This window comes from Bufo gargarizans, chromosome 2 (assembly GCF_014858855.1).
Source record: "Bufo gargarizans isolate SCDJY-AF-19 chromosome 2, ASM1485885v1, whole genome shotgun sequence".
Classification (NCBI taxonomy): domain Eukaryota; kingdom Metazoa; phylum Chordata; class Amphibia; order Anura; family Bufonidae; genus Bufo; species Bufo gargarizans.
In genome coordinates this window covers 284598929-284626785 of record NC_058081.1, presented here as the reverse complement: position 1 = coordinate 284626785, position 27857 = coordinate 284598929, and the positions used below count along the sequence as shown (strand labels likewise).

The window sequence follows — 27857 nt, the reverse complement described above, 5'->3', positions numbered from 1 at the left end:
TGAGTCTCACTCTTCAGCGCACATCGGTCTAGCATCTGCTTTGGGATGTACAATGCTCTCCTATGAACGTTGTCACAAAGCTATTGTTTAGCTCTGGCCTAAAACATCTCCACTTTCATATTGACATAAAATTGCATACAAATTAATTAAATTATTGCATATGGTCATGCCTAACTAACTAACAAACTTGGAGTCAAAAATGTCATCCTGTCAGCTGAATATGTTAGAACCTACATTTAATTACAAGTAAGCTACGTAGATGAAAAACACTAGATACTATTTAATACATATTACTCTCCCTAATATATCTGCTTTCAAAATTTAAAGAATTATTCTCACATAGCATAAGTGAAGACGTATCATCCCTATAGACAGCCCTATCTCCCCATTTGCCTCCCAGCTTCTATCTCTAACCTCCTCTATTTACCTTTCACAACTTTCACACATAAAGATGGTAACACACTTAACCTAGTCTTCTTCTGGCTCTGTTCGGTTTTTTACTTTCCTAACTCTCCTCTTCCACTCTCCTGCCACAACCTTCTCTCCTTCACTGTCACAAATCCTCATTCATCTCAGCACACTTCTACTTTCATTCAGAAATGTACATGCCATTGTTCCACATAAATGTATAGACTCTCCACAGTCATAATTGTCTCCAATCTCTTCCTTCTCCTCATCTCACTGCAAAACATTTTACTAAACACTCAAAAACACCTGGATGAAGTAACGCCCCTACACTCAGAATCTCCAGAGACAAAAGGAACCCTGGCTTTTACCTTAAACTCACTTTCTTCAAAGATGCTCCAGGACTGCTGAACACCTATGAAGAAAAACCTCACTCACCAGAATATTTGCTCCGTTACAAATTTATGCTGACAACTTTTACTCTGTCCTCCATCTCGCCAAACAGACCTACTTCACAACTCTGATCTTCTCACTATTCTATATAAAAAAACTCTTTGACACTTCTCACTCCCTCCTCAGTCCAAAAATGCATGCACCTATTACAGACCTTTGCGCTAAAGATCTGGCCATCTACTTAAAGATGAAAAATGAAAACATCCAGCAGGAAATTCACTTCTAGCTGCATAGTGTCTTCGATCACCCCTCCCCACACATCTCCTCTGGTTCACTTTCTACATTTGACCCAGTCACAGAAGAAGTCTCCTGGTTCTTCTCTTCTTCTCGCCCTACCACATGCACTACTGAGCCTAATCTCCCACACCTCCTCCAGTCTCTCTCCTCAGTTGTCTTTACTCATCTAAAATCTTCAACTTCTCTCTCTCTTTTGTTATCTTCCCCTGCTCTTTCAAACATTGAGTAATAACCCCATTACAAAAAAAAAAAACTGTCTCCAATCTCTCCTTCATGTCTAAACTCCTGGAGCGCTTAGTCTACGCTCGTCTCCTCTGCTATCTCTCTGTTAACTCTTTGCGTGATGAATTACAATCTGGTTTCCGCACTCTACATCCACTGAAACTGCCCTTACCATAGTGACAAATGACCTCCTGACTGCCAAATGCAATGTTGTGCAACTTTATCCCTGACCTGTCTGGTGTGTTCCTTGGTTTTTATGATGCTGTTTGATCACTAAAGTTCTCTAACAAACCTCTGTAGCCTTCACAGAACAGCTGTAGTTATACTGAGAATAAATTACACACAGGTGGGCTCTATTTACTAAGTATGTGACTTATGAAGGCAATTGGTCACACTGGATTTTATTTAAAGGTATAAGAGTACATGGGGCTGAATATGAATGCACGCTACACTTTCCATATTTTTATTTATAAAAAATGTTGAAAATCAGGTATCATACTCTGTTCACTTCACACGTACTTACTACCTTGTGTTGGTCAATCACATAACATCCCTATAAAATACATTTAAGTTTGTGGATGTAATGTAAAAAAAATGTGGAAAAGTTCAAGAGGTATGAAAACTTTTTCAAGGCACTGTAAATAAATAAATATTATTATTATACTCAATTGTAATAATCAAGGACGGCTATTTACCCCAACATGCTTAACTGAGCTGAGAACGTCTCTTTAGGTGACTATGAAAGATAAGTGGCAGCCAAGCATGTATAAATATTAAAATACAACAACGAAAAGAAAAGTGGTAGACACAGCAAAGTCTACTTTATAAAGTAAGACTACAGACAAAATATAGAGTAAATGTTAATTTTATGCCTCATTGTGTATGGTTGCTGAAAACTGTATGCAGTTATGTACTTACATCCAAAATTTAGGCTGGCTTCATTACTTCTGATTGTTCCATATTCATTTGAAACTATGCACACATATTTGCCAGAATCTTTTGACTTTTGTGGGTTGTTGATAACAAGGTTTCCTCCTATCATGCTGTAGTGTGGGTTTAGAAGGTCAATTTCCCAGTTGTTGTACCGCCACCTAAAACAGATATGCAAACCAACGTAGTAAAAATGTCTAGCAGTATCTACACATGTAGCAGCATGGACCAGACAACTGAAATCATGTATATATATCGTTAAAATCTATCCCATATTTACAATGTTTTATCGATCTCCATTTACCTGTATATGGGTGTTGGGTTTGCTCTGGCTCTGCAATTCATTGTTACCTTCCCATCTGAAGATTCTTCTGCGTGGATAGTGTCAATAGGCTGCTCTTCAAAAACGGGTCCATATCGTTTTCCTTCTTCTAAAACACATAACACATCCACATGTTTTACAGAAGAATCAATAGAGCTGAAGTCATAGACAAAATAAGGAGTGGGGTAAAATAATCACTTCTTAGAAATGGTAAGGTCAAAATACAAAATATAATGTTAATGATATATAATCATAAGGGTCCATTCCCACGACTGATTTCCATGTCCTTATGGGTCCGTGCGGCCGCGCTGCAAAAGATAAGACTTGTCCTATTTTCATCTGCAACATGTGGATCGCAGAGCCATTAAAGTCAATGAGTCCGCACAGAGAAGCAGGGTGCACATGGCTGACGTCCATGTTTTGTGGATCCGTGTTTTGGAATCTGCAAAACACGGACACCGTTGTGTAAGTGGACTCTAACTAAAATACAGAAGCTGACCTACAGTGACTTTGTATCCTAATGTGACAGAGTTTAGAATACGCTAGATGTGTACAGATCCTTGCAGAGAGTGGAGTATGGACAGGAAACCCTGCTTATCAATTTATCTGCCTTTCCTTTCTATAATATAAAATTTTAACAACGATATAGTAAAATAGAAAACCTCTACGAGCGTTATACAGGTATTTTTCTATGGTATACTTAAAGGAAATGTGTCACTAAAATGCAAACTGATGTCCTTTTTTTTTCTATTCTGATTACAGATTTTTTTACTCTATTTGCTGAACATGATTATGGGGGGCGGCCATCTTGCCTGAGCTGTTCTTAACAGTATTTACACAGCATTAAGTAAACTGATTTACGGCAGCCCCATGGTCCATAGACACAATGGTCTGTAGAGCACCCTATTGATTTCTATGGGAGAGTTTTCTAGGCATGCTCTGTGACCTATGCAAAGAATAATTAAGCTTTCACAATCACCTATTGTGAATGGTGGTCTTATCTATACACAAAGGTGAAATCATTACCGGCAGGGTTCGAATGACAGATAAGCAGGTAACTGCAGTGAAGTGATCTGTACAGATGAAAAAGTGGCCCTATTATTTAAAGGGGTTCTCCGGGAACTAAGAAAATAAAAAAACTGAAATATTACTAATATACACTCACCTAAAGAATTATTAGGAACACCATACTAATACGGTGTTGGACCCCCTTTTGCCTTCAGAACTGCCTTAATTCTACGTGCCATTGATTCAACAAGGTGCTGATAGCATTCTTTAGAAATGTTGGCCCATATTGATAGGATAGCATCTTGCAGTTGATGGAGATTTGAGGGATGCACATCCAGGGCAAGAAGCTCCCGTTCCACCACATCCCAAAGATGCTCTATTGCAGGGATGGCCAACCTGTGGCTCTCCAGCTGTTGCAAAACTACAACTCCCACCATGCCTTGCTTTAGGCTGATAGCTGTAGGCAGTGTGGGCATGCTGGGAGTTGTAGTTTTGCAACAGCTGGAGAGCCTCAGGTTGGCCAGCCTTGCTCTATTGGGTTGAGATCTGGTGACTGTGGGGGCCATTTTAGTACAGTGAACTCATTGTCATGTTCAAGAAACCAATTTGAAATGATTGGAGCTTTGTGACATGGTGCATTATCCTGCTGGAAGTAGCCATCAGAGGATGGGTATATGGTGGTCATGAAGGGATGGACATGGTCAGAAACAATGCTCAGGTAGCCTGTGGCATTTAAACGATGGCCAATTGGCACTAAGGGGCCTAAAGTGTGCCCAGAAAATATCCCCCACACCATTACACCACCACCACCAGCCTGCACAGTGGTAACAAGGCATGATGGATACATGTTCTCATTCTGTTTACGCCAAATTCGGACTCTACCATTTGAATGTCTCAACAGAAATCGAGACTCATCAGACCAGGCAACATTTTCCCAGTCTTCAACAGTCCAATTTTGGTGAGCTGGTGCAAATTGTAGCCTCTTTTTTCTATTTGTAGTGGAGATGAGTGGTACCCGGTGGGGTCTTCTGCTATTGTAGCCCACCTTTCTTTCCCATTCTGACATTCAGTTTGGAGTTCAGGAGATTGTCTTGACCAGGACCACAACCCTACATGCATTGAAGCAACTGCCATGTGATTGGTTGACTAGATAATCGGATTAATGAGAAATAGAACAGGTGTTCCTAATAATTCTTTAGGTGAGTGTATAAAGCTGAATGTACAGTATGTGTGTGTCTATGTGTGTATGTCCGCTAAAGGAATCCGCACCGTCGCAATAGCCAATAGAAGCCTGGTCACATGACCCTTATCAGCCAATAGAAGCTCGCAGGCCCTTAGTCTCCACATACACACAATTTTACACCAGGTTTCCATAACAACCCAGCCATTTTTCTTCACTGCTGTAGGTCAGCTTTAAAGGGGCAGGGCGCTGTGGATGACACTGTTAAGGAAGCGGAGTGATGTGGAGGTCACAGTTCAGGAGCAGGCCACCCCAAAAGACAAGCGTAAAACCCTGCCCCCAGTTAGGCCACACACCCTCCCACTCCGCAGACGATGGGGATTGAAAAAATGAAGGTAAAAATCAACATCTGTCAGCTGCAGGGGTGGGAGGGAGGGTGACTTTCTCCCAGCAGCTCATGCTCAGACAGCACAGTGCTGCTGTCTGAGAGTGAGCTGTTCAAAAGGACATTCCTGTGTCTGTCCAGGCCCTGCGCCGGACGGAGAACAGGAAGTCTGGAAACTGGACTGTCCGGCCTAAAACCGGACCTCTGACCACCCTAGGAGCAGGCTGCTATGGAGGTCACAGTTAAGGGGACAGTCCACTATGGAGGTCAGTGTTAAGGGGCAGATTGCTGTAGAGGCCACTGTTAAGGGGACGGGGTGTTGTGGAAATCACTGTTAAGGAGATGGGGTACTCTGTAAGTCACTAATAAAGGGGCGGCTGCTGTGGAGGTCACTGTTAAGGGAACTGGATGCTGTGGAGGTCACTGTTAAAGGGGTGGGCGCTGTGCAGGTCTCTGTTAGGGGGGCAGGGAACAGTGGAGGCCACAGTTAAGGAGACCGTCCACTATGGAGGTCAGTTTTAAGGGGCGGGGTGCTGTAGAGGTCACTGTTAAGGGGGTGGGTGTTGTGGAGGTCACATTTTAAGGGAACTGAGTTCTGTGGAGATCACTGTTATTAAGGGGATGGGTTATTGTGGAAATCACTGTTAACGAGACAAGGTAATGTGGAGGTCACTGTTAAAGGGAAGGGCGCTGTGGATGTTACTGTTAAGGGGGCAGAGCGCTGTGGAGGTCACTGTTAAAGGGACTCTAGATGTCACTGTTATAGTGGATACTGTCGATATCTTTTAACGACACACACAAACATTTAATAGATGAAATATTCCTGTGCGAAGCCGGGTCCTTCTGCTAGTTATAAATATATTCCCAAATACCTTTTATTAGTTTTAATGGCTCGTTTTATCTAGGGAGCAATCAATAGGAGAGATAAAATGGCCACCGTCCTATTAGTACATACACACAAAACCTGTCCTAATCACACAGAATGACAAGTTACTTCACAACACTGAGGTAAAGAGCCGCCTCATCCTCCTCTTAGCTCTACTTGTAAGGGATTATCATCCTGAAAACATGAAGTACAGAGAGGATGGACAGGACATACTGTGGTAATGTGGGGCTGCGGTAACGAAGACTGCAAATGCTGCTGCTCATTATCCTCACATCCACCCTCCTTTCTGTACTTCATTTCTCCTCATAAACTCCATTCATACAGAGATTCAGCTGAAGGACTTATCAGCTGTATTCAGGATCATGATCCCTGACAAGCAGAGCAGAGAGGAGGATGAGGAAGCTCTTTAGCTCAGTGTTGTGAAGTAACTTGTCCTCCTGTGTAATTAGGACAGGTCTTGTGTGTAATAATAAGATGGCAGCCATTTTATTTCTTCTAATGATTGCTCCCCAGACAAAATGGGCCATTATAAATAATGAAAGGTATTTGGAAATGTATTTATAATAAAGTAATGTTTAACAATGTTTGTTTTCCTAATTCCCAGAGAACCCCCTTTAAGTTTAGTGGCCAGTGCAAAAACTGCAGGATTTTATGCTTAAATATACAGATGTAGTCGAGCTAAAATTGACTCAGTTAACATGTGGCACAGTGTTATCTTGGTTATCTTGTGACAAAAGCTATTGAAATCCATTGAAAAGTTAGTTAGTATCTTTTTCTTGTCATTCTTTACTTAACACGTTAACGAACAAGTTTAGCTCTGCTGCATCTGTAGGTATTGACATGGAAAATTAAAAACACCATTAAAAAAATTCTTAAAAAAATATGTTAAACATAAAAACATGATTTAAAGAGAACCTTTCACCACTCCTGACGTGCCTGTTTTAATAGATTCATGCATTCCCCATGTAATAACAATTCTGGATCATCTATAAGGGTACTTTTACACTAGCGGCAGGACGGATCCGACAGGGTGTTCACCCTGTCAGATCCGTCCTGCCACTATTTTGCCGTGCCGCCGGACCGCCGCTCCGTCCCCATTGATTATAATGGGGACGGGTGCAGAGCTCCGGCGCAGCACGGCAGTTCGCAGTGAGAGGCCGCCGGAATAAAAAGTCGGACATGCAGTACTTTTTGTCATTTCGCCGTGCACTGCCGTGCTGCGCCGGAGCTCCGCCCCCGTCTCCATTATAGTCAATGGGGACAGAGCGGCGGTCCGGCGGCACAGCAAAACAGCGGCAGGACGGATCCGACAGGGTGAACAGCCTGTCGGATCCGTCCTGCCGCTAGTGTTAAAGTAGCCTTATGGCTCTATGTTGTGCAGTTCCTTTATTATTTGCACTAGAAGTTATGAATGAATTGCTATTAGCCTTCAGTAAGGGTACAGAGGGGAGGTAACCAGTTGGGGGGGTGTACCTGCACAGACTGAAAATGGCAGCACTGATTGGATAGAGTCAGTCTGTGCAGGTACACCCTCCAAACTGGTTTCCTCCCCTCTGTTCCCTTCTGAAGGCTAATAGCAATTCATTCATAACTTCTAGTAGAAATAATAAATGAATGGCACAACATATAGCCATAAGAATAGATGCTCCAGAATTATTACATGGGGCATGCATGAAGCTATTAAAACAGGGATGTCAGGAGCAGTAAAAGGTCCTCTTTAACTCCTTAAGGACCAGGCTCATTTTCACCTTAGGGACCAGGCCATTTTTTGCAAATCTGACCAGTGTCACTTTATGTGGTGATAACTTTAAAACGCTTTGACTTATCCATGCCATTCCGAGATTGTTTATTTCGTCACATATTGTACTTCATGACACTGGTAAAATGTAGTCAAAAAAAATCTTTTTTATTTATAAAAAAATAAAAAATAAATTAAAAAAATTTCCAAGTTTCAATTTCTCTACTTCTATAATACATAAAAATACCTACAAAAATAGTTATTACTTTACATTCCCCATATGTCTACTTCATGTTTGGATCATTTTGGGAATTACATTTTATTTTTTGGGGATGTTACAAGGCTTAGAAGTTTAGAAGCAAATCTTGAAATTTTTAAGAAATTTTCAAAAACTCACATTTCATGGACCAGTTCAGGTCTGAAGTCACTTTCTGAGGCTTACATAATAGAAACCACCCAAAAATGACACCATTCTAGAAACTACAACCCTCAAGATATTCAAAACTGATTTTACAAACTTTGTTAACCCTTTAGGTGTTCCACAAGAATTTATTTAAAATAGAGATACAATTTCAAAATTTCACTTTTTTGGCAGATTTTCCAGGGGGCTGTATCTCATATGCTCGTCACCGGAAGGCAGCGCAGATGCCTCAGGAAGGCATTGCGCTGCCTTCCATGCCATCGGGTCCCCCCTACACCCCACGGGGACCCGATGGCACCGCCACCCGCAACTGCCGCCGCATGTAAAAGCCGCAAACCGCAGGTCTGAATTGACCTGCGGTTTGCGGCGATCGCCGACACGGGGGGTCACGGGACCCCCCGCGCATTTAGCCAAGGTGCCTGCTCAATGATTTGAGCAGGCACCTTGTTCCGATCACCGCCCGCCGGGCTGCGGTGATCGGAAATACACATGACGTACCGGTACATCATGTGTCCTTAAGTACCGGGACAACATGCCGTACCGGTACGTCATGTGTGTCCGGAACAGGTTAAATAGGTCATTTTCTAATGACACATTGCCTTTTTTGGCTGGGTTCACACTTCAGCTATGTGATCAGTTATTTTGATCAGTAATTGTGATCCAAAACCAGGTGTGGGTCAAAAACACAAGAACAAGGGGAAATCAAATAGGTACACTTGATCTTTCAGTAGACTTCACTACTGGTTTTGGCTCACAATCACTGATGGAAATAACTGAAGTGTGAATGAGCCTTAAGAGGCTGTCCAGCCAAGAATTCAGGTCAGGATCTAAAACAGAATCAAAAGATGTTTTACATCACGCATTTTCCTCTGCTGCCGTTTCCAGATCCCCACTGCTCTTTACTTCCCGATTCCTCTGACACACTCAGCCAATCACAAGATGAAGAAGGTCACCAAAAAAGTCAGCAATTAGTTGAGGGGTCATTTGTTGGTTGTCATGAGGGAACAGGAAGAATAAATCAGCAGGAAGGATGAGATGTATATTACTTGTTTTGATGTTTTTATTCCATTCTAACCTTTTTTTAATGTGCACTGTAGTAAACTGACGTACTGCATGATACTATGTGGATGGTTATTGCTGTCTGAAGTGAAACATCTGTCACAGCTCACTATGTCACAATCATAGTTCAATTGCCTGCAACTGTAACTGACCTTTACAACCACTGCTGTCTTTGCTACTGCAGGCAAAGATAGAAATTCACACTGTGTTATTCTGTGTTATATTAAAAGGATTGATACAAATGCCTTTGTATAATCTGCACTATATATTTATGCCTGGAAGTATGTGCATCTCCTACAGTAGCAACCCAATGAAATGTATTACTTAGTTCAATGCATTACTTATGTCAATGCTTAGCTTTCCTACAAATTCCTATCATTACCTCGTTGATAAAGTCCCCCAAATAGATGCAAAGTGTAGAACCTGGCACCAAGTGGTGAGTTCCCCTGCAGTGCCACTAGAGGCTTATAGAAGTATTACATGATACCCATCGAAATCAATGGGATTGTCCATGTAATAAACAGTGGTTCTAGGTTGAGCTTATACAGAGACGCTATGTGTAAATGTTCTCGGCTCTGGGTACTTGAGGGAGGTCCAAAATAAGGAATCCCCCTCAATTTACTGAGAATTCACTAGTAAGGTTAGTTACATAGGCATACATAGCACCTCTCCTCTAAAATAGTAAAAATAACATTGACTTGCGAATGCAGTTTATAGCAATGTGAACAATGGGAATCAGATTTTCTTGGAAATACCAAAAACAGTAATGATAAGATGTGATGTTTACATGTCATAATGGGTCTTATGCAGAAAAATGATTGAAACAAAATGGACAACTGTTACTGATTACTATTCAGATGATTTATATTTTCTTCTGTGAAAAAAAGCTGGCACCTGATTGATTGCTATGAGCAACGGTGCCACTTGTTACAACAGTTTATAAAGGACACACTGAGGGACATCTCTACAAGAGCACCTGAAGAAAATAACTGGTTAAAGGGGTTGTCCTATCTCGCCATTTCCATTGCTGAGCTGGGACTAAGTGATGGCCACGGGAGACAGAGAGAGATTTCCAAGCAGCCCACACTCTGCTATTTCCGGAACTCTAATAGCAGTGCATGAGTTACGAAGAGGCACCCAACTGCCGCTTGATTGACAGGGCCGGATATCTCACTTGGTAATACCAATATAGCGCCTGTGCTGCTGTCCTGAGTAGCGGCGCAAGCGAAGAGGCCCTGATTCTGCTTCTGGAGCAGTGACTGTTCATGTGCCGCTGCCCAAATTCATTAGAATCTATTCACTCACCCCCTAGTTAGGATATATTATTTTACTGCTTACTTGACACATTGTGACTTATATGCACCAGTGCTGTGCTCCTTAAAAAGAAATTCCACATTAAAAACCATGTAGTATGGCACAACACCTCTTACCTGCCCAGCAGAAGAAGGTGTACAATAAAAGTTGAGCTGTGACAGGCCACATTTTGAATGGAGTATGGACAAATTCACCAAAAGCTTGAGTTCACCTCCTTTAATTGTTCTGTTTTCAACTAGAAGAAAAATCAAATGTTAGTCATTATGATTCAGGTGCAATGACAATAGCTAATCTAAAAAGAATAATGCAGGAAATATGCTATAATTACCTAACATGGAATTATCTAAACTAAACTTTATTGAAATACTTCTCAATAAAAAATACCATTGAAGTATTATTAATGTGGATTCAGAGAATTTTCCATCAAGCAAGTCATCTTTTAAATATGGCTTCCATTATAAGCAACATAGATGGTCTGGTAGCCCAGCTTTCTTTCATAGTTCATTTTAGGAAGTGGTCTCACCAAGGCAATTCGTTATTAAACTGAAGCTGGGTGTGCTAGGATATGCCATCAATGCTGAGACAACCACCAACCCTCTGAGTTGCAGACTGGGTTAAGGCTGCGTTCACACGGGCGAGATTTCCGCGCGGGTGCAATGCGGTAGGTGAACGTATTGCACCCGCACTGAATCCGGCACCATTCATTTCAATGGGGCTGTGTACATGAGCGTTTTTCTTCACGCATCACTTCTGCAATGCTTTAAAATCGCAGCATGCTCTATATTCTGCGTTTGTAACTGCAGGACAGGCCCCATAGAAGTGAATGGGGCTGCGTGAAAAACGCATTGCATCCGCAGTTATGAAAAAATATATATAGCACTGTAAATCTGATGGTCAGCAATATATACATAAGGGTGCTTTCACACTAGCGTTATTCTTTTCCGGTATTGAAATCTGGTAAAGGGTCTCAAAACCAGAAAAAAAAAACGCATCAGCTTTGTCCCAATGCATTCTGAATGAAGAGCAATTCATTCAGTATGCATCAGGATGTCTTCCGTTCCGTCCCTTGTACGGTATTTGACTGTACAAAATACCGCAACATGCCGGAACACTATCTCCATAGAGATGTATTAATGCCGGATCTGGTACCAAGCTTTTTGGAAATTGCTGCATCGCTGGATCCGGTTTTCCGGTCTGCGTATGTACAGTTCTTTCTAGCTTTGAAAAAATGAAATACCGGATCCGTTATTCCGGATGATACTGGAAAGACGGATCCATTAGACTTATGCATTGAAATACCGGATCTGTCTTTCCAGTACCATCCGGAAAAAAGATATCCGTTTGCATGCGGATCTCCAGATCCGGCAGTTTCCGGCAACGGAACTGCCTGCCGGATTCTAACAACGCTACTGTAAAACTACCCTTAGCTAATCAAGTTTTAGGTAAAAAAATAATAATTCTATTTCCTAATTTACCTGGTTCTCTTCTGGCCTTTATTTACCTGCAATAACAACAATCTCTGCCCCTTCCCCTGCTCTGCAAAGGGAGTAAATAAGTCTGCCCTGAGTGGCATGTCTGACTGCTGGGATACTCAGCAGCAGGCTAAAAGTGTAGGACTACAAGTCCCAGCTTTACAATGACACTGCTGATACACACAGGATCTTCCCCCTACCAGTTCTTGGGCAATGCTCTGAAGAACTCCTCTAGTCTGTCAGCTTCTGTGCCCAGCATTTATCTCCTTACTGCCTGCAGCTACTCAGTAAAGCCTTCAGCCCTGAGTCTGTGCTACTGAAGGGATCTTTCCTGAATAATCCAGTGGGAGGGAGACACAGGGCAGACAGCAGAAGCTCCCAGTGCAGGGGGCGTGGTCAGCACTGGGACATCTGGTGTACAGACACATAGCTGCTCTCTCTGAGTTTTGTGCACCAAACATCATCAGAGCAGGGAGAGAAGCTGACATCACAGGTCATGTGACCCCCAGTGAAATCTGAGAAACCAGCAACTGGAGATGCAGTAAGTGCATGGTAAAGCTGTTACATTTGATTAGTTAGAAACATACAAAGAACAAAAAAATAACTCATACAACCCCTTTAACACTTTGTCAGACCACCAGTCAGACCAGGGAGGCATGAGGTGTGGTGACTTCATTAGAGAACCACACCTTCCATATACTATCCTAGTAATGTGGCTGGTAAGGGCTTCTTACAGTGTTCTAATCAATGCACCATTGTTTTATTTGCATATTTGCTTGTATACCACAAAAAAATAAAAATGCTAAAAAGTCAAAAAAAATAGTTATCTATGAATATTGAGCTTTAACGAAATTTATTCTGATGGAACTGTCCCTTTAAGTAGTAATGACCACAATCTTGCCCATTACTAGGTTCCAAAATGTATTTTGCACACCCCACACCCTATTTTCTTCTTCTTCTTCTTCTGCTTTGATAAGTAACATTTGTGATTGTACTGTATTTCTGTTTGTTCTCTACCACATTGGACAGGGAGGATGATGGTGCAGTCTAACTGACAATACTATCTTTAATTAAAACCTTCTAGTAACCATTGTTCTTCCACATCTGTTATAAGCGACCAAGCCTCCAATACTGTACCCTATTCCTGGCAAGGAAATAGGAGCAGACAAATCCTTACATTTACACAAAGAGCTTTACACCAAGGATTAAAAGCAGTCCGTAGATTTCAGAGACATGGGTTTCAATGAATCAGTCAGATGGAAGGGTCTAATTTGATTGGATTCATGGATTGGCTGTCAGAAGCTGCCAAGTCTTTTCTTTCATTCCCATCCTGGTGTCAATTTAGTAATTAATTTTACATTGGCATTAATTACTGTGTGACCTACTCTATGGGTAATCTTTTCACATCACACAATCAGTAAGCCCTTGCTAACATGTGATACCTCACATATTAGCACAGCAACGTACAAGATCTGCCTGAACACATCTACCGTGTGCTCCTCTGCATTGGCTGCAAACCATGGCACGCCGAACATTTGGGCTACTGTTTGATGTAACCTGTGATCATGTCATGTATGATAAAGCAGCTGATGGAATACTTCCCAGGAGTGCTTGTCATTGAGCCAGTGCCATGTACAATAAAGAACGTTACACCTTCATGTTGCATACTGTAACCCTTCCTGAACACCTGTGCTAAGGGAAGGAGTTCAGTAGACAAGTTAGCAATTCAAAAGACCAAATACAGAAAATGTATATGTCTGAGTGCTCCTGTTTTTAGTTTTGTATATTTTATGCATGATTACGCTTCACATACAAGCATAGTATCGAAGGAACCTACTGTATGTGTGTATGGCACTAACACCATAGGTGTTTTAGTGACAGTGGCTACTCCATTGTTCTGTGTGGACTAGTCTGAACCATGGACTATTCATGTGTATGTGCTGTATTCACATTTTTATAGTAACTTTAATTATGCAGCATTTATTAACCTCATACAGATTACTGATGATTTAGTAGAGGGAATGTATATGCCATGTATATTCTAAGAATGAAATATGGTGTGTTATATATGGTAGACAGATGATAGCTAGCTAGCCAGATGAGCAGGCAGACAGGTTGATAGACGACCGTCAGATTAGATAGATAGATAGATAGATAGATATAGACAGATGGACAGACGTAGAGTGATAGAAAGAAAGAAAGATTGACATACAGACAGAAAGATCAATAGACAGAAAAACAGACCAACAGATCAAGACAGACAAAAAGATAGATCAATAGACAGACAAACAGAAAGACAGATTAATATCCAAAAAGACCGACCAATAGATCAACAGACAGACAAAAAGATAGATCAATAGACGGACAGAAAGATGGATTAAGAACAAACAGACAGATAGATGAATAGACAGAAAGAAAGAAAGATAGGATATAGATGATAGATAGATTTTTCTTCTTTGTGAGTTCCTATATAGCTAGTACTATAAGAAGATCGCAGCTTCTTTTCGGCACTGCGTTTATCCTTCAGAAGTTGATCCTGAGATAAGCAGTGCTCCATAAATAGAGTAGAGTCTAACTTTACCAATCAGCTTCCATTGTAATCAGTGTGCACTGATTTGGTATTAAAATTAGCTGTCTATATTCATTTTGTCTGCATCTCATAAAAAGTCCTGTTTCATTTCCTGCTTTTTGGGGAATCGTGCCGCCATGTACAGTCTATTGCTTATCCGTGTCGCCACATCACAGAATATGGGATGACAACTGTTTTCCTGCATATCTAAAGGCTATCTCAGCAGGGGATTGCATCTCCGAGCTCCATGTTACCTAGCAACTCTCTCCGAACGGGAGCTTTCTTATATCACCCTTTACATCTGTCAAGCGTTTTTAAAAAACAAGTCCATTCTGTGAATGAAAAGGGGGAATTAGTCATTTGCAGATCCAATGTAACACAAGCAGCAAGATGAGTGTAGTTCATATATTTATATTATTTCTAGGATAGGATCAAGGACTTTTAGACGACTCTAATATGCTAAAGTATAAAATAATATACCAGTATAAAATATACAGCATGTCGATGGCTCTTCTGGAGCAGCTATGGCCTGGTTCTTAGGGAGGCTATGTTTTGTGGCCACCACTGTTGGGCTCACTGCGTCTCGAGTGTCTGTTTCCATATGAGGCGAGAAAACGCATCTGTTAAACAAAGCCATAGGACCCCTATTAGTGTCCTTCATCTTTTGGCTTTTGGCAGGGGTTTGATGGCGCCACCACTAAAGCATAAGGAACATAAAAGACACTAGATGGCATTTCTTTTACACCCATTGTGATAACCACTCATCAGGTGAAGCCGAATCTTTCCCCAGGGGTCTGAAATGACATCCCTGTAGAGTAGAGGCAGAGTCAATGAATGTGGCAGCAGGTGCTAGGGAATACATGAAGCAATAAATAGGCCTGGTATATGACACCATGTAAGAGATCATAGTAAAAAAAAAACAACCACTATACTACTATATGAGTTATGTTTAGTCAAATATTTACTATATATATTACAGCTTTTTAATTGTACATTTTTCATTTTTAAAAACCTTGCCATTCCCTCATAGATACTGACTATAACAAGAAATGCACCTGGTAATTTTTTGGGGCCTAAAAGATTTATTTTCTCAACTATGTTCTAGAAATCTGTCAGACCACCACTCAGTACAGCAACAGGGACATATCAGTATCAACATGACAGTAGCTCACGTCCACGCCTCACATAATGGGATAGCATAGCACATCTGCTTTGGAACCCATATATCCCTTTCAACTCTTAAAGTGTAGCTGTGCAGGTAATTTTTCAGAATATGCCGCCATGTGTGTGAGTAATAAAACTACTGGAGACTAGCTGGAATCATGTCTGCCCATAGACTACAATTGGGGAGACAGGATAATCAGGCTCCTAACCCACCATCAAAAACAGCAGCAGTAACCGAGGAAATTAAACAGCAGTACTGAGCAGTCTAGCTGTATATCCGACAGAAAATCACCTACAAAACAGCAGCAGTCTCTGTATCAGTCTCTCTGCCACTGCCTGTCTCCAGCAGCCCCTTCCTTCTCATCTTCCTCCTCCCCTCTCTATAGACTTCTATGTAATTTAATCATTCAGTGAACAGGCAGCCCATCTTCACCGAGCAGAAGTTACTCTTTAAGCTACAAATTGTGCTTAAATAAAACAGGAAAGTCAGCTCATCACTTGCATATTCCAATTCTCCAGAGTGCATGGAAGGAAATCCCGGGCCAGAACAGGCGCAAACATGGGAATTCAAAAAGAAGAAACGTTTCTTCCAGCACTATTAAAAATGCATTCCTTTATTGTCACACGTAAAAACATTCATCCAATTTTTTTTTAAGTGTGACAATAAAGGAATGAAATTTAGTTTGGCCTATTTTAGGCTACTTTCACACTGGCGTTTTGGCTTTCCATTTGTGTGATCCCTTCAGTTTTGCCCTAATGCATTCTGAATGGATAAGGATCCGCTCAGAATGCATCAGTTTGCCTCTGTTCAGTCTCTATTCTGCTCTGGAGGCGGACACCAAAATGCTGCCTGCACCGTTTTGGTGTCCGTCTGACGAAACTGAGCCAAACTGATCTGTCCTGACACACAATGTAAGTCAATGGGGACGGATCCGTTTTCACTGACACAATCTGGCACAATAGAAAACAGATCCGCCCCCCATTGACTTTCAATGGTGTTCAAGACAGATCCATCTTGGCTATGTTACAGATAATACAAACGGATCCGTTCTGAACGGATGCATGCGGTTGTATTTATCTGAACGGATCCGTCTGTGCAGATCCATGGTGGATCCACACCAAACGCGAGTGTGAAAGTAGCCTAATATGAAAGATGTATTATTCTGAGTGATGGTCTTATTAGGAAATGCTTTCCTATATAGTGGGCCATTCCAATAAAAATGTAAAAAACAGAATATTAGCCCAAAAATATAGTATGAATACACCAGAAATCTAACTTCTGAAAATATGTTGTTTTAATTTTTTTAATTAGAATACGGCCACACGGTCAGGTTTCTGAATGCAGTTTGGAAGCCAAAATCAGGTGGTGCCCTGATGCCTAAGGGAATCACGCCCATTATGCACCATACTTACAGATTTGGATGTGCATACAGCGCTAACTCAGCATCAATTTTTGAAAGCTCACAGATCTGTAATACAACCATATGCTTGAGGCCTAACTCAAAGAGGGTGAGGCGCAGAAGCATGCAAATGGTGTGAAATTCCTTTAATCCTCCATCATTTCTTTACAGCTCCCTAGTAGTTCTGGTTCAGACAGGGCTTTTATTTCTTAAATGCCTACAAAATGACTACTTTGTAACATTATTTTTCTGGGATTTTTATTGGTGTCCTTCTTGGTGGTTTTTAAACAATGCAATTTCTTTTGCATTTTTAGGCATTTTTGAAGTTGTATTGAAAAGTCTGTTGAACTCTGCAGTTTCAGTTGATTTGACCACAGCAATGCTATAAACACCAATACCAAAATGCTGAGGATATACACCTCCCCATAACTAACTATAGACTCCCATGCAACATGACTGCAGAAAACCGTGCAAGGCAATAAACACTAAAAAACATTCCAAAACGCCTTACATCGTGGGCCGCTACTGTCCACACTAGAATGGACAAATCCACAGTACATGATGGCCACACTTACCATCAGGATATCCATTGCCTTTCTGCTGAAATATTGATTATTGTATGCAAGTAAATGTCTACAATTGTAATCAAACAAGTATTTTAGGAGACAAACAACAAACGTAAGACAGTTACTGTTCACGTAATATAAGGTGATATAATGGGAGTTTTGTCAACTCTTTTAGTCCTTTAATTTCAATGTAACGAGTTCTTAGCCTCATTGGTACATCATCAGTGTCTACCATTCATGCTGCTCAATTCCAAGGACTCAATATTCGGCGATCACTATCATATACAAGCTCCTCATGACAAGATAAGATTCAGCCATTCAGTGCGTAATCAACAAGGGACCATGGCTGATCATTGTGGAGAAACAAGATGACGGCACCCTGTAATCTCATTGTATTGGTTTTCCCATTGAATATTAGACAGCTGCAATTAAATCTGAAAGGAAGGAAGCAGGTGAAGGCTACAAAGATACAGCTAATTATCTCTGACTGAAGACATACAGAATATCATTTACAAAGGTCTGCACAGCATTAACATGAGTTAAAGGTAAATAACATCCCCTGTCATTATGTATTTCACATTTAGAGGGCATCTGTCGGCAGATTTGTACCCATGAATCTGACTGACCTGTTCCATGTGCACTTGGCAGCTGAAGGCATCTGTGTTGGTCCCATGTTCATATGTGTCCTCATTGCTGAGAAACATTATATCTAGAGGCTCTGCTCTCTCTGTAACTGCTGTGCGCTCTCCACTTTGGTTGACAGGACCAGGAGTGATGATGTTTACACTGTCTGGCCCTGCCAATCACAGTGCAGAGGGCACAGCAGTTGCTGAGAGAGCAGAGACGTTGGCAAATGAGCTATTTGCATATATTAGGAACATATGAACATAGGACCCACAAAGATGCCTTCAGCTGCCAAGTGCACATGGAACAGGTCAGCCAGGTTCATAGGTACAAATCTGCTGACAGATGCCCTTTAAGGATGTCTTGTTTGGGACCACTACAGACAGCACCGTTCTGTGACAATTGTAAGGGTTGAAGAGGAAGACATCTTAGTGTATTAGAACTGACAATATTCTGTAAACTGCAAATGTCTAAAAAATGGAACGTTATTGATAGCTTAAATAGGTCCCCATATCTGGATGGTCTCATATGATGACCTGACTATATTGGACATATGGGCAGCATCAGCATGAGCCACAGATGCTGTAAATTGGGGATCATATACCTTGGACTGTTGTCTAATATGATATTATTGCAATCTTCCATTTTTCACAATATGTAGCAGTTTTTCAGATTCCCAACAGTAAATGCAATGTGAACAAGTATTCATAGGAACGCTCTCTAACGATAATCTGCCATTGTAAAGGTGCTTCAGATTACCCCATGGATAAGTGAAACGCTCGTTCATCGGATAATATGAGTGTTCGTCATTTGCTGGCAGCAGATCGTGCCATCTGAACACACTATTCTGCCGGCAAACAATGATTCTGTATGGAGACGAGCAATGGCATTAACAATCACTCCTCCCCATACTGTGGAGGAGATTGCCGCATATAAATGCAGCTTTCTCCTCCACTGACGAGCAGACAATTGTCGTAAAGGAACGATTGAGCGATCTAAAGAGGCCTTAAGAGTGAACCCTTTTACAATTAAGATAAGCTTGAATTTGTTGGAATAGCCATTGCTATTCACCATTTAGGAGTAAATACAACGGCATGTGGAGCTTTCCCATCTTATATAGTTATAGCTATGATCCCAAGGGTGAAGGGAACAACCTTCTTCTAAGTCTTCAATGCATACTGATACTCCCGCTCACTTGTCAGTGAGGGCAACTTCAGTATCAGTCCTACTCGCTTGAATAAGATTACACTGCAGTGCCCCACACATTGTGAAAGAGACTGCACTATACGACACCTGCTTCCACTTCAATTTAAGAATCAATGGGGGTCCCATAAGTTGAAACCCTACCAATCACAACGTGATGGCATATACTAGCAATATTTTTAACAAGCACCCCCACCTACCATTTATAATATTTATAATTTATAATATTGGGTGTCATTCTTATGGCAGAAAGGCATTTGGTCCAACTTAGGCACCATGCTTAGATGATACTGCTATCCATGGGCATCCATGCTATCCGACAGGGAAATTTCCCGGTAGGACGATGCCCAGGGGGGCCACCTGGGGACGGCTGGCTAGTGGAAGTTTTTGGGGATGTATTTTGTGCTGCTGGCAGTATTTTGTGATGGACTGTGGTATTTGGCTTTGTTGGGGTGGTATAATGTGCCACCATATGGTATTGCTGGCTCTGCCTTCCAACTACAAAACGGGGCCACTTTTAGAATTTTTTCCAGAGCCACTTTAAGTTTCCAGTCCGCCCCTGCTGCTATCCCTGCACCCGGCTATGTCCCTGGTTGCAGTGGATTAATTTATAGAAGGCCGTACATGGCCTATGACAAGAAAACATTCAGATCTTCCTGCAGTTGAAAAATCTGTCTGGAAATAAGCCCACACAAATACATAATTCCCATCTGCATGATACAAATGGTAGTAGAACTACAGTTACCAGCTCTGTCCAACATACAGTGGTGTAGTGTAGTTCTGAAACTGCTGATCAGCGGATGTGCAGGAACCCCCACCAATCTGATATTGGTGGCCTATCCTGCTCGCCATCCCAACTGCAGAGGCGAGCAGGTATAATTACATCTCAGCCGTCCCATTCACATCAATAGGAAGGAGCCATCCCACTGAAGTGAATGGGACGGCTTCATTGTAATTACACCTGCTTGCCGCTGGAACTGTGACGGAGAGCAGGTAAACTGTCAAGAGAAGGCAGCGCTCATATGAGCATTGCTTTCTCTATAAACAGCTGATCGGTGGGGGTGTCAGGAGTCGCCCCCCGATCTTATATTGATGACCTATACTGAGGATAGGTCATCATATAAAAAAAAGCAGACAACCCCTTTAATATAAAAATGACTGTGTTGATTTATGACAGATTTCTTTTACCAGAACACATTATATCATATACAATCTTGTTAGTATTCTGATAAAGTTGAAAAAATATACAAGAAACTGTTGAAAGGTACTAATCAATTAAGATTAGTCATTAAATTAGGGGAATGCTGTAAAATATGTTATGTTGGGGCAATAATGTCTATGTGTTTAATATAATAAAAATTAATATTTCTTTAAAAAAAAAAAAGACTCAACAAATCGACCATGTTACTTTCATTATGAACACAAAGTCCAGGCATACAATTTCAGCAGAAAAAAAAAAAAAAAAAGAATAAAAAGGAAGCAAGGGTAAGGAAAGAATAATCTAGCTGTGATACCAAAATTGCTCCATCATTTTATCAAGTCGAACTACAATTCTAAGGGTAAAGACTGTCTGCCAGGAGTGATTTTCTTTTGATTATTATATTTAAACATTTCTCAAGCAGAGAAGCCAAGGATATGACTCGTATATGGTTCCTAACACAATGCAACATAAGGTGACCACATAACAAACAGCTGAATAAGAAATATGGAATAAGAGTAGAATAAAAAAGAGGTGTTAAAGGGACACTGACAGGCCAAATCAGCATATTTAGTTATATATATATGACATTACAGGTCTTATACAGTCTATTAAAAGCATTTAAGTATTCCCCCTGTCCACCTTATAAATACCAAAAAATAAAGTTTTATAACCTGCCTGTCTCGTCACCAATCTGCCCAAGGGGCGGCGTTTAATCTCAAATTGCGCCCAGCCAGCCGCTCCCAACTGCCGTTCTGAAGCCCCGCCCAGCTCATCAATATTCACTTCGCTAGGCGGCGGCTACAACTCTCCCCAGTCAAGATCCTGCGCATGGGCAATTGAATCCTCTTGGCATCGTCCTCGTCTAATCTTCTGCGCTTGCGCTCGGCCGTGGTTACATCGCGCCTGCGCAGGATCTTGACTGGGGAGAGTTGTAGCCGCCGCCCAGCGAAGTGAATATTGATGAGCTGGGAGGGGCTTCAGAACGGCAGTTGGGAGCGGCTGGCTGGGCGCAATTTGAGATTAAACGCCGCCCCTTGGGCAGATTGGTGACGAGACAGGCAGGTTATAAAACTTTATTTTTCAGGATTTATAAGGTGGACAGGGGGGCTACTTAGATGCTTTTAATAGACTTGATAAGACCTGTAATGTCAGATATATAACTAAATATGCTGATTTGGCCTGTCAGTGTCCCTTTAAATAAAAAATTCAGGCAGACAGAAAACAGCTGCAAGGGATGTTCCAATCTTGTGTTACATGGATGATCACATGCCTTTATTTTTTCAAAGCTTCCGAAGACCCCCAAGACCATGAGCCCATACACAGCTCTTCAAAAATCAGTCATGAAGGAAGGTTCAGGTAACTGTTCAATGTATCAGAGCTCAATGACAAGTTGTGTAAAACACTAAATAAAATAATGGAACTTACAATTTAATATGCACTTATTGTGCATAAGGGTGGGTTCACATCAGCATTATGAATTCCGTTATTACATCGTTATAATGGAGAATAACTGTATTGTAAGACGGAATTCAATCTGCTCCTTTACTTATATACAGTATGTATATTGTTCACAAAGGAGAATTTCACTCAATTGAAAAACATGTTTTCATCATAGTAAGATCATATTCCTATTGAATTACATCATTACTAAACGATTGGTACAGTATAACTGCTAGCGCACATGAATTCATAAATCTATAGCGTATTATGTAACCAAGAGAACCAGCTGTGTCATATTCTGTTATAACCATTTATTGACCAATCTATTACCCAACCCATAGTGCTTGTTATGATATATCGTGTTCTGTTGGGCAATTATTGACCTGCATAAAATATTTCCATCTGTTTAACACATAAATGTTATGTGAACAGAATCTCTACTGGCCTACTGGATTATGAAGTTATTACCTAGTCAAAAAGATTTAAATATGTGATTCACGTATTAAAATCTCAGTTCTCACATGAGTAAGGATTACACATTTGTTTGATATCCGAAACGGGTAGACCTCAGCACAATTTTTCTGCATTGTGTCACTTTTAGATTTGATCTATTTGAAGAATAAAGGTTAACCACGCTTTTATGGGAAGCTGAACTTTCTTGTTTTAATTTGGACACTGTTAAGACGCCATATCCAGGCATATCCGTGCCTCCCAAGCGTATGCACAGGTCAGCGCAGCAATCTACTTTCTTGTTCATGTATACAGTTGTATAGGAACAAGCCGTTCCATTGAAATGAAAGTGATGGCTTAGGTGTAATTGCAACTGCTCACCGCTGTGGATGCGTCAGAGAGCAGGTAAACAAAAAAGAGGAGGCAGCGCTGGCATGGCGTTGGGGGTGCCGGGTGTCAGACCCCAACGTTCTGATCTGGATGACCTAACCTGAAAATAGGTTGTTAATAAAAATTAACTTGGACTCTTTAAAGAAGAACACTCTCTGTCCACCTTTTAATCCAAATTGTCTCCACTGCAGTAGTTTAAAGTAAAAAAAACATCAGAATGAACAAAAGGAATGGCAGTGGAGCCTATATTGGAGATATTATCAGTAACTTAGTCACATTTTCATATATACAGTATACTCTGTAGTATAAAATAATAACAATGTCCTCTTTCCCCACCATTCTACTTTTCAAACCTGCAATTAACATCGAATTCTACAATTAAAGGGGTTGCTCATGAAGACATCTCCTTTTTAAATGAAAACAGGTGCTGGTCTAGTTTCCCTAAGGACCCTTTTACACAAATGTCTGCCACTGATGGGAGGTCATACTAATAAGGGGGTAGATAGTGTAGATATAGAGTGGGTTATAGAAGGGGACAGTGGGGATTTAGTGGGGCTGGAGTTAGCGAGGAAAATAGGGAGAAGACTGGGCATAACTATACATTTATGAAAAATAAAACATGTTACATACAAAAATCAACCAAGGTAACCAAAAAATCCCAGATATTCACTTTACAGGTAATAGTAATTTAAAATGTATTTTCACAAATGCCACAAAAGAAGTCTAGCTGGAAAAATGGGGGAGCCGGAGGCTATGGTACTAGAAGAACACATAGATGTAGTTGGTGTGGCTGAGACATGGTTGGACTCTTCGGATGACTGGGCTGTTAATATTGAGGATTTTACACTATTTAGGAAAACCAGGGTCAATAGAAAAGGTGGTGGCGTGTGCCTCCTGTATCTGAGGAGTGATCTGAAGACAAGTGTGAAAAAGGCAATTGTGGGTGCGGATGGTGAGGATGTGGAATCTATAGACCCCCTAACATCACAGAAGAGATAGAAACGCAACTGTATAACCAAATAGAGCGGGCAGCACAGGATGGTACAGTGGTCATAATAGGATATTTTAGCTTCCCAGATATTGACTGGGGTCATGGTTCTGCCTCAACCGCAAAGAGGAGAAAATTCCTCAACTTGCTGCAGGACCACTTTATAGGCTAGTTTGTAGAAGCTCCCACTAGGGGCGATGCTCTGTTGGATCTGGTAATTTCTAATGATGCAGAGCTTGTTGGTAATGTTACTGTTTGGGAAACACTAGTTAATAGTGACCACAATATAATTATATTCCCCCTAAACTATAAAAGGCAAACTCTGTCAGGCAGAGCAAAAACACTGAATTAAAAAAGGCTAATTTCGCTGGGTTGAGGGCAGCATTTCAGGGCATAGACTGGGAGCAGCTACTGTCACAAAATAATACAGAGGATAAATGGGAGAACTTCAATCCACATTGAGTAATTGCCCTAAAAAATGTATCTCTTTAGGTAACAAGTATAAACGGCTAAAATTAAACCCCCCATGGCTTACAACTACTAAAAAAAGGGCAAAAAAAGACAAAAAGAGAGCATTTAAAAAATACAAATCTAAGGGGTCAGCTGTAGCGTTTGAAGATTACAAAGGGCTTAATAAAATCTGTAAAAAGGAGATAAAATTTGCAAAAATACAAAATGCACAGCAGGTAGCAAAAGAGAGCAAAACTAATCCCCAAAAATTATTTAAATATATAAATGCTAAAAAACCTAGGTCCGAGCAGGTAGGTCCACTAAATAATGGTAAAGGGGGGTAGTCAATTAAGATAAGGAAAAGGCAGAGTTACTAAATGTTTTTTTTAACTCTGTATATGTCATGCCCATGTTCATGGTCGTGACTCCTTGAGAGCCGCATGCAGTTGCCCGCGGTCTGGGTGTTGTGTCAATCGCAGCTGGGGGCACTTAGTTGTTTGCCTCAAGTGCGGTTGCCGCGGACAACAGGTATGCGTGCGGTTACCTTTGTTTATGTGTGTGTTTGTATGCACTTTCTATGTCTGGTGTGCACGGGGTTTATGTATGTGTGCACTGTGACTTCCCCCTCGCCTGTGGCTGCCCGTGGCAACGTGTTGTATTGTTTACATGTGTTGGCAGTGTCTCGGCCTTCTGGACGGCTCCCAGGACACGGTTGCCACGCATGTCGTTGTCGCCGGTTACAGCTGCAGTGTGATAGTTGTTTGTGCACTTCCCCTTTTAGTGGCTTCACTACTCTGGTGATGGAAGGGTTAACTCCCTTTCCACAGTGTGTCTGTGTGGGTGTGGCCACTTTGGGCTATAAAGCCTCTGTGGAGACCTGAAGCTGAGGGGTTCTTCAGCCATGGTTTGCTGGAGACATCCTCCTGGTTATTCACCATCTCTCCAGTGAGGGCCACCCTTGTGGTCATAACTCTTGTTTGATGTTATGAAGATGTGTCTGTGGTATGCTAGTTTATTGCACCTTATGGTCCTGGGTTCCTGTGTGATGTGTGTTGTGTGCTCTGTCCGTTTATGTTTTTGGACAGCAGCACTTGCACATGGGTTCCAGGCCTAGTGTCTGTGGCAGGTGAGTGCCGTATTTGTGGCATTTACCTGCCATTGCCATAAGTTGTATATGTTCCCCTTCCCTTTGCAGCTTGGCCACTTTAGACTCCGGTTTCTCCGCATCCAGGAGGAACAGGTAGTCTACCCAGCATCTAGCTCAGGGATCTGCGGAGGGTTAGTAAGGATCCGAGGTTCCGGAGCATGAGCCCTCCTACCATCAAGGTCGGCTCATGCAGCTAGGAGTCAGGGTCAGATTAGGGATGCGCTAGGAGGTGACCTGCTCCCTAATTCTGTCTTCCTGGTCGAGCAGCGACTACCATCATCTGCCATCGCACAGCTGAGGGTTTTCCACATTCTCAGCCGTGACAGTATATATAAAAGAAGAGAAAGGAGCTGATATCTGTGGCGCCGGGGCTGTTAGTACATCCAGTGATATACTCAATTGGCTAAATGTAGATATGGTTCAAGAGAAGTTAAATAGGGTAAATGTGAACAAGGCTCCAGGGTCCAGATGGAGTACACCCAAGAGTGCTTAAAGAGCTCAGTTCAGTCATTGCTGTGCCCCTGTTTATAATTTTTAAAGATTCTCTAGGTACTGGAACAGTGCCAAGTGATTGGTACAAGGCAAACGTGGTGCCCATATTCAAAAAAGGATCAAGGTCCTCCACAGGTAGTTATAGACCAGTTAGTTTAACTTCTGTTGTGGGAAAAATGTTTGAAGGACTCTTAAGGGACTATATACAGGAGTATGTGACTATAAATAAAATTATAAGTGATAACCAGCATGGGTTTACCAAGGACAGAAGTTGTCAGACTAACCTGATTTGTTTTTATGAGGAGGTGAGTAGTAGCTTGAACAGAGGGGCGTCTGTCGATGTAGTGTTTCTGGATTTTTCAAAGGCTTTTAATAGTGTCCCTCATAGACACTTATTAGGTAAAGTAAGGTCTATTGGCTTGGAAAGTATAGTTTGTAATTGGATTGAAAACTGGCTGAAGGACCGTGTCCAGAGAATTGTGGTCAATGATTCCTATGCAGAATGGTCCCAGGCTATAAGTGGTGTACCCCAAGGTTCAGTGCTGGGCCCTTTATTATTTAACCCTTTCTAGACCAAGCCATTTTTTACCTTAGTGTCCACGTCTAATTTTGCAAATCTGACATGCGTCACTTTATGTGCTATTAACTTTGGAATGCTTTTATTTATCCAAGCCATTCTGAGATTGTTTTCTCATGACACATTGTACTTCATGATAGTCATTAATTTGAGTCAATATATTTCACCTTTATTTATGAAAAAAATTAAAACAGAAAGTGATACCTCATGAAATATTGAGTACTTAACATTCCCCAGATGCCTACTTTATGTTGGCATTATTTTGAAAATGTCATTTTAATTTTTTAGGACGTTAGGCTTAGAATTTTAGAAGCAATTCTTAAAATTTTTAAGAAAATTTCCAAAACCCACTTTTTAAGGACCAGTTCAGCTCTGAAGTCACTTTGTGGGGCTTACTTGGTGGATACCCTCCATAAATGACCCTATTGTAGAAACTACACCCCTCAAGTTACTCAAAACTGATTTTACAAACTTTGTTAACCCTTTAGGTGTTACACAAGAATTAAAGGAAAATGGAGATAACATTTCTAAATTTCACTTTTTTGGAAGATTTTCCATTTTATTCCATTTTTTTCTTTAACACATCGAGGGTTAACAGCCAAACCAAAACTCAATATTTGTTACCCTGATTCTGCGGTTTAGAGAAACACTAATAATAGCATTTTTTAAACCCAAAAAATTATGTTTTATTGTCTCCATAGTCTGAGAGCCATAGCTTTTTTATTTTTTTGACCGATTCTTTTAGGTAGGGTCTCATTTTTTGCGGGATGAGGTGACAGTTTGATTGGTACTATTGTGGGGGGGCATACGCCTTTTTGATCGCAAATTATGTGATGTAAGGTGACAAAAAATGGCTTTTTTTACACTTTTTTTTACGGTGTTCAGCTGAGGGGTTAGGTCATGTGATATTTTTATAGAGCTGGTTGTTACTGACTCGGTGATACCTAATATGTGTAGTTTATTTATTTATTTTTTCATTTTTTAATCTCTTATAAATGAGCGGATATAGGAAATTTAATCTTCTTTATTTTCACACTTTTTTATCAAGTCCCTCTTGGATATTGAAGATCCAGTGGGGGTGATGGCTATACTATACTTTGCAATGCTCTGGCATTGCAAAGTATAGTACTATCAGATTTCCTGATAGATGGCAACACCGAACGC

At 41.1% G+C, this 27857-nt stretch overlaps 1 protein-coding gene across 1 annotated transcript in view; it reads right to left on the bottom strand.

Moving 5' to 3' along the window:
* CNTN1 (contactin 1) overlaps positions 1-27857 on the bottom strand; it is a 219067-nt gene that overhangs the window by 101697 nt on the left and 89513 nt on the right. The window contains exons 3-5 of the mRNA XM_044277039.1: positions 10677-10795; positions 2552-2678; positions 2236-2408 (exon numbers count right to left, since the gene is read on the bottom strand). Coding sequence (XP_044132974.1) covers positions 2236-2408; positions 2552-2678; positions 10677-10728 — 352 coding nt within the window. The 5' untranslated portion in view covers positions 10729-10795. The remainder of the gene's footprint in view (positions 1-2235; positions 2409-2551; positions 2679-10676; positions 10796-27857) is intronic.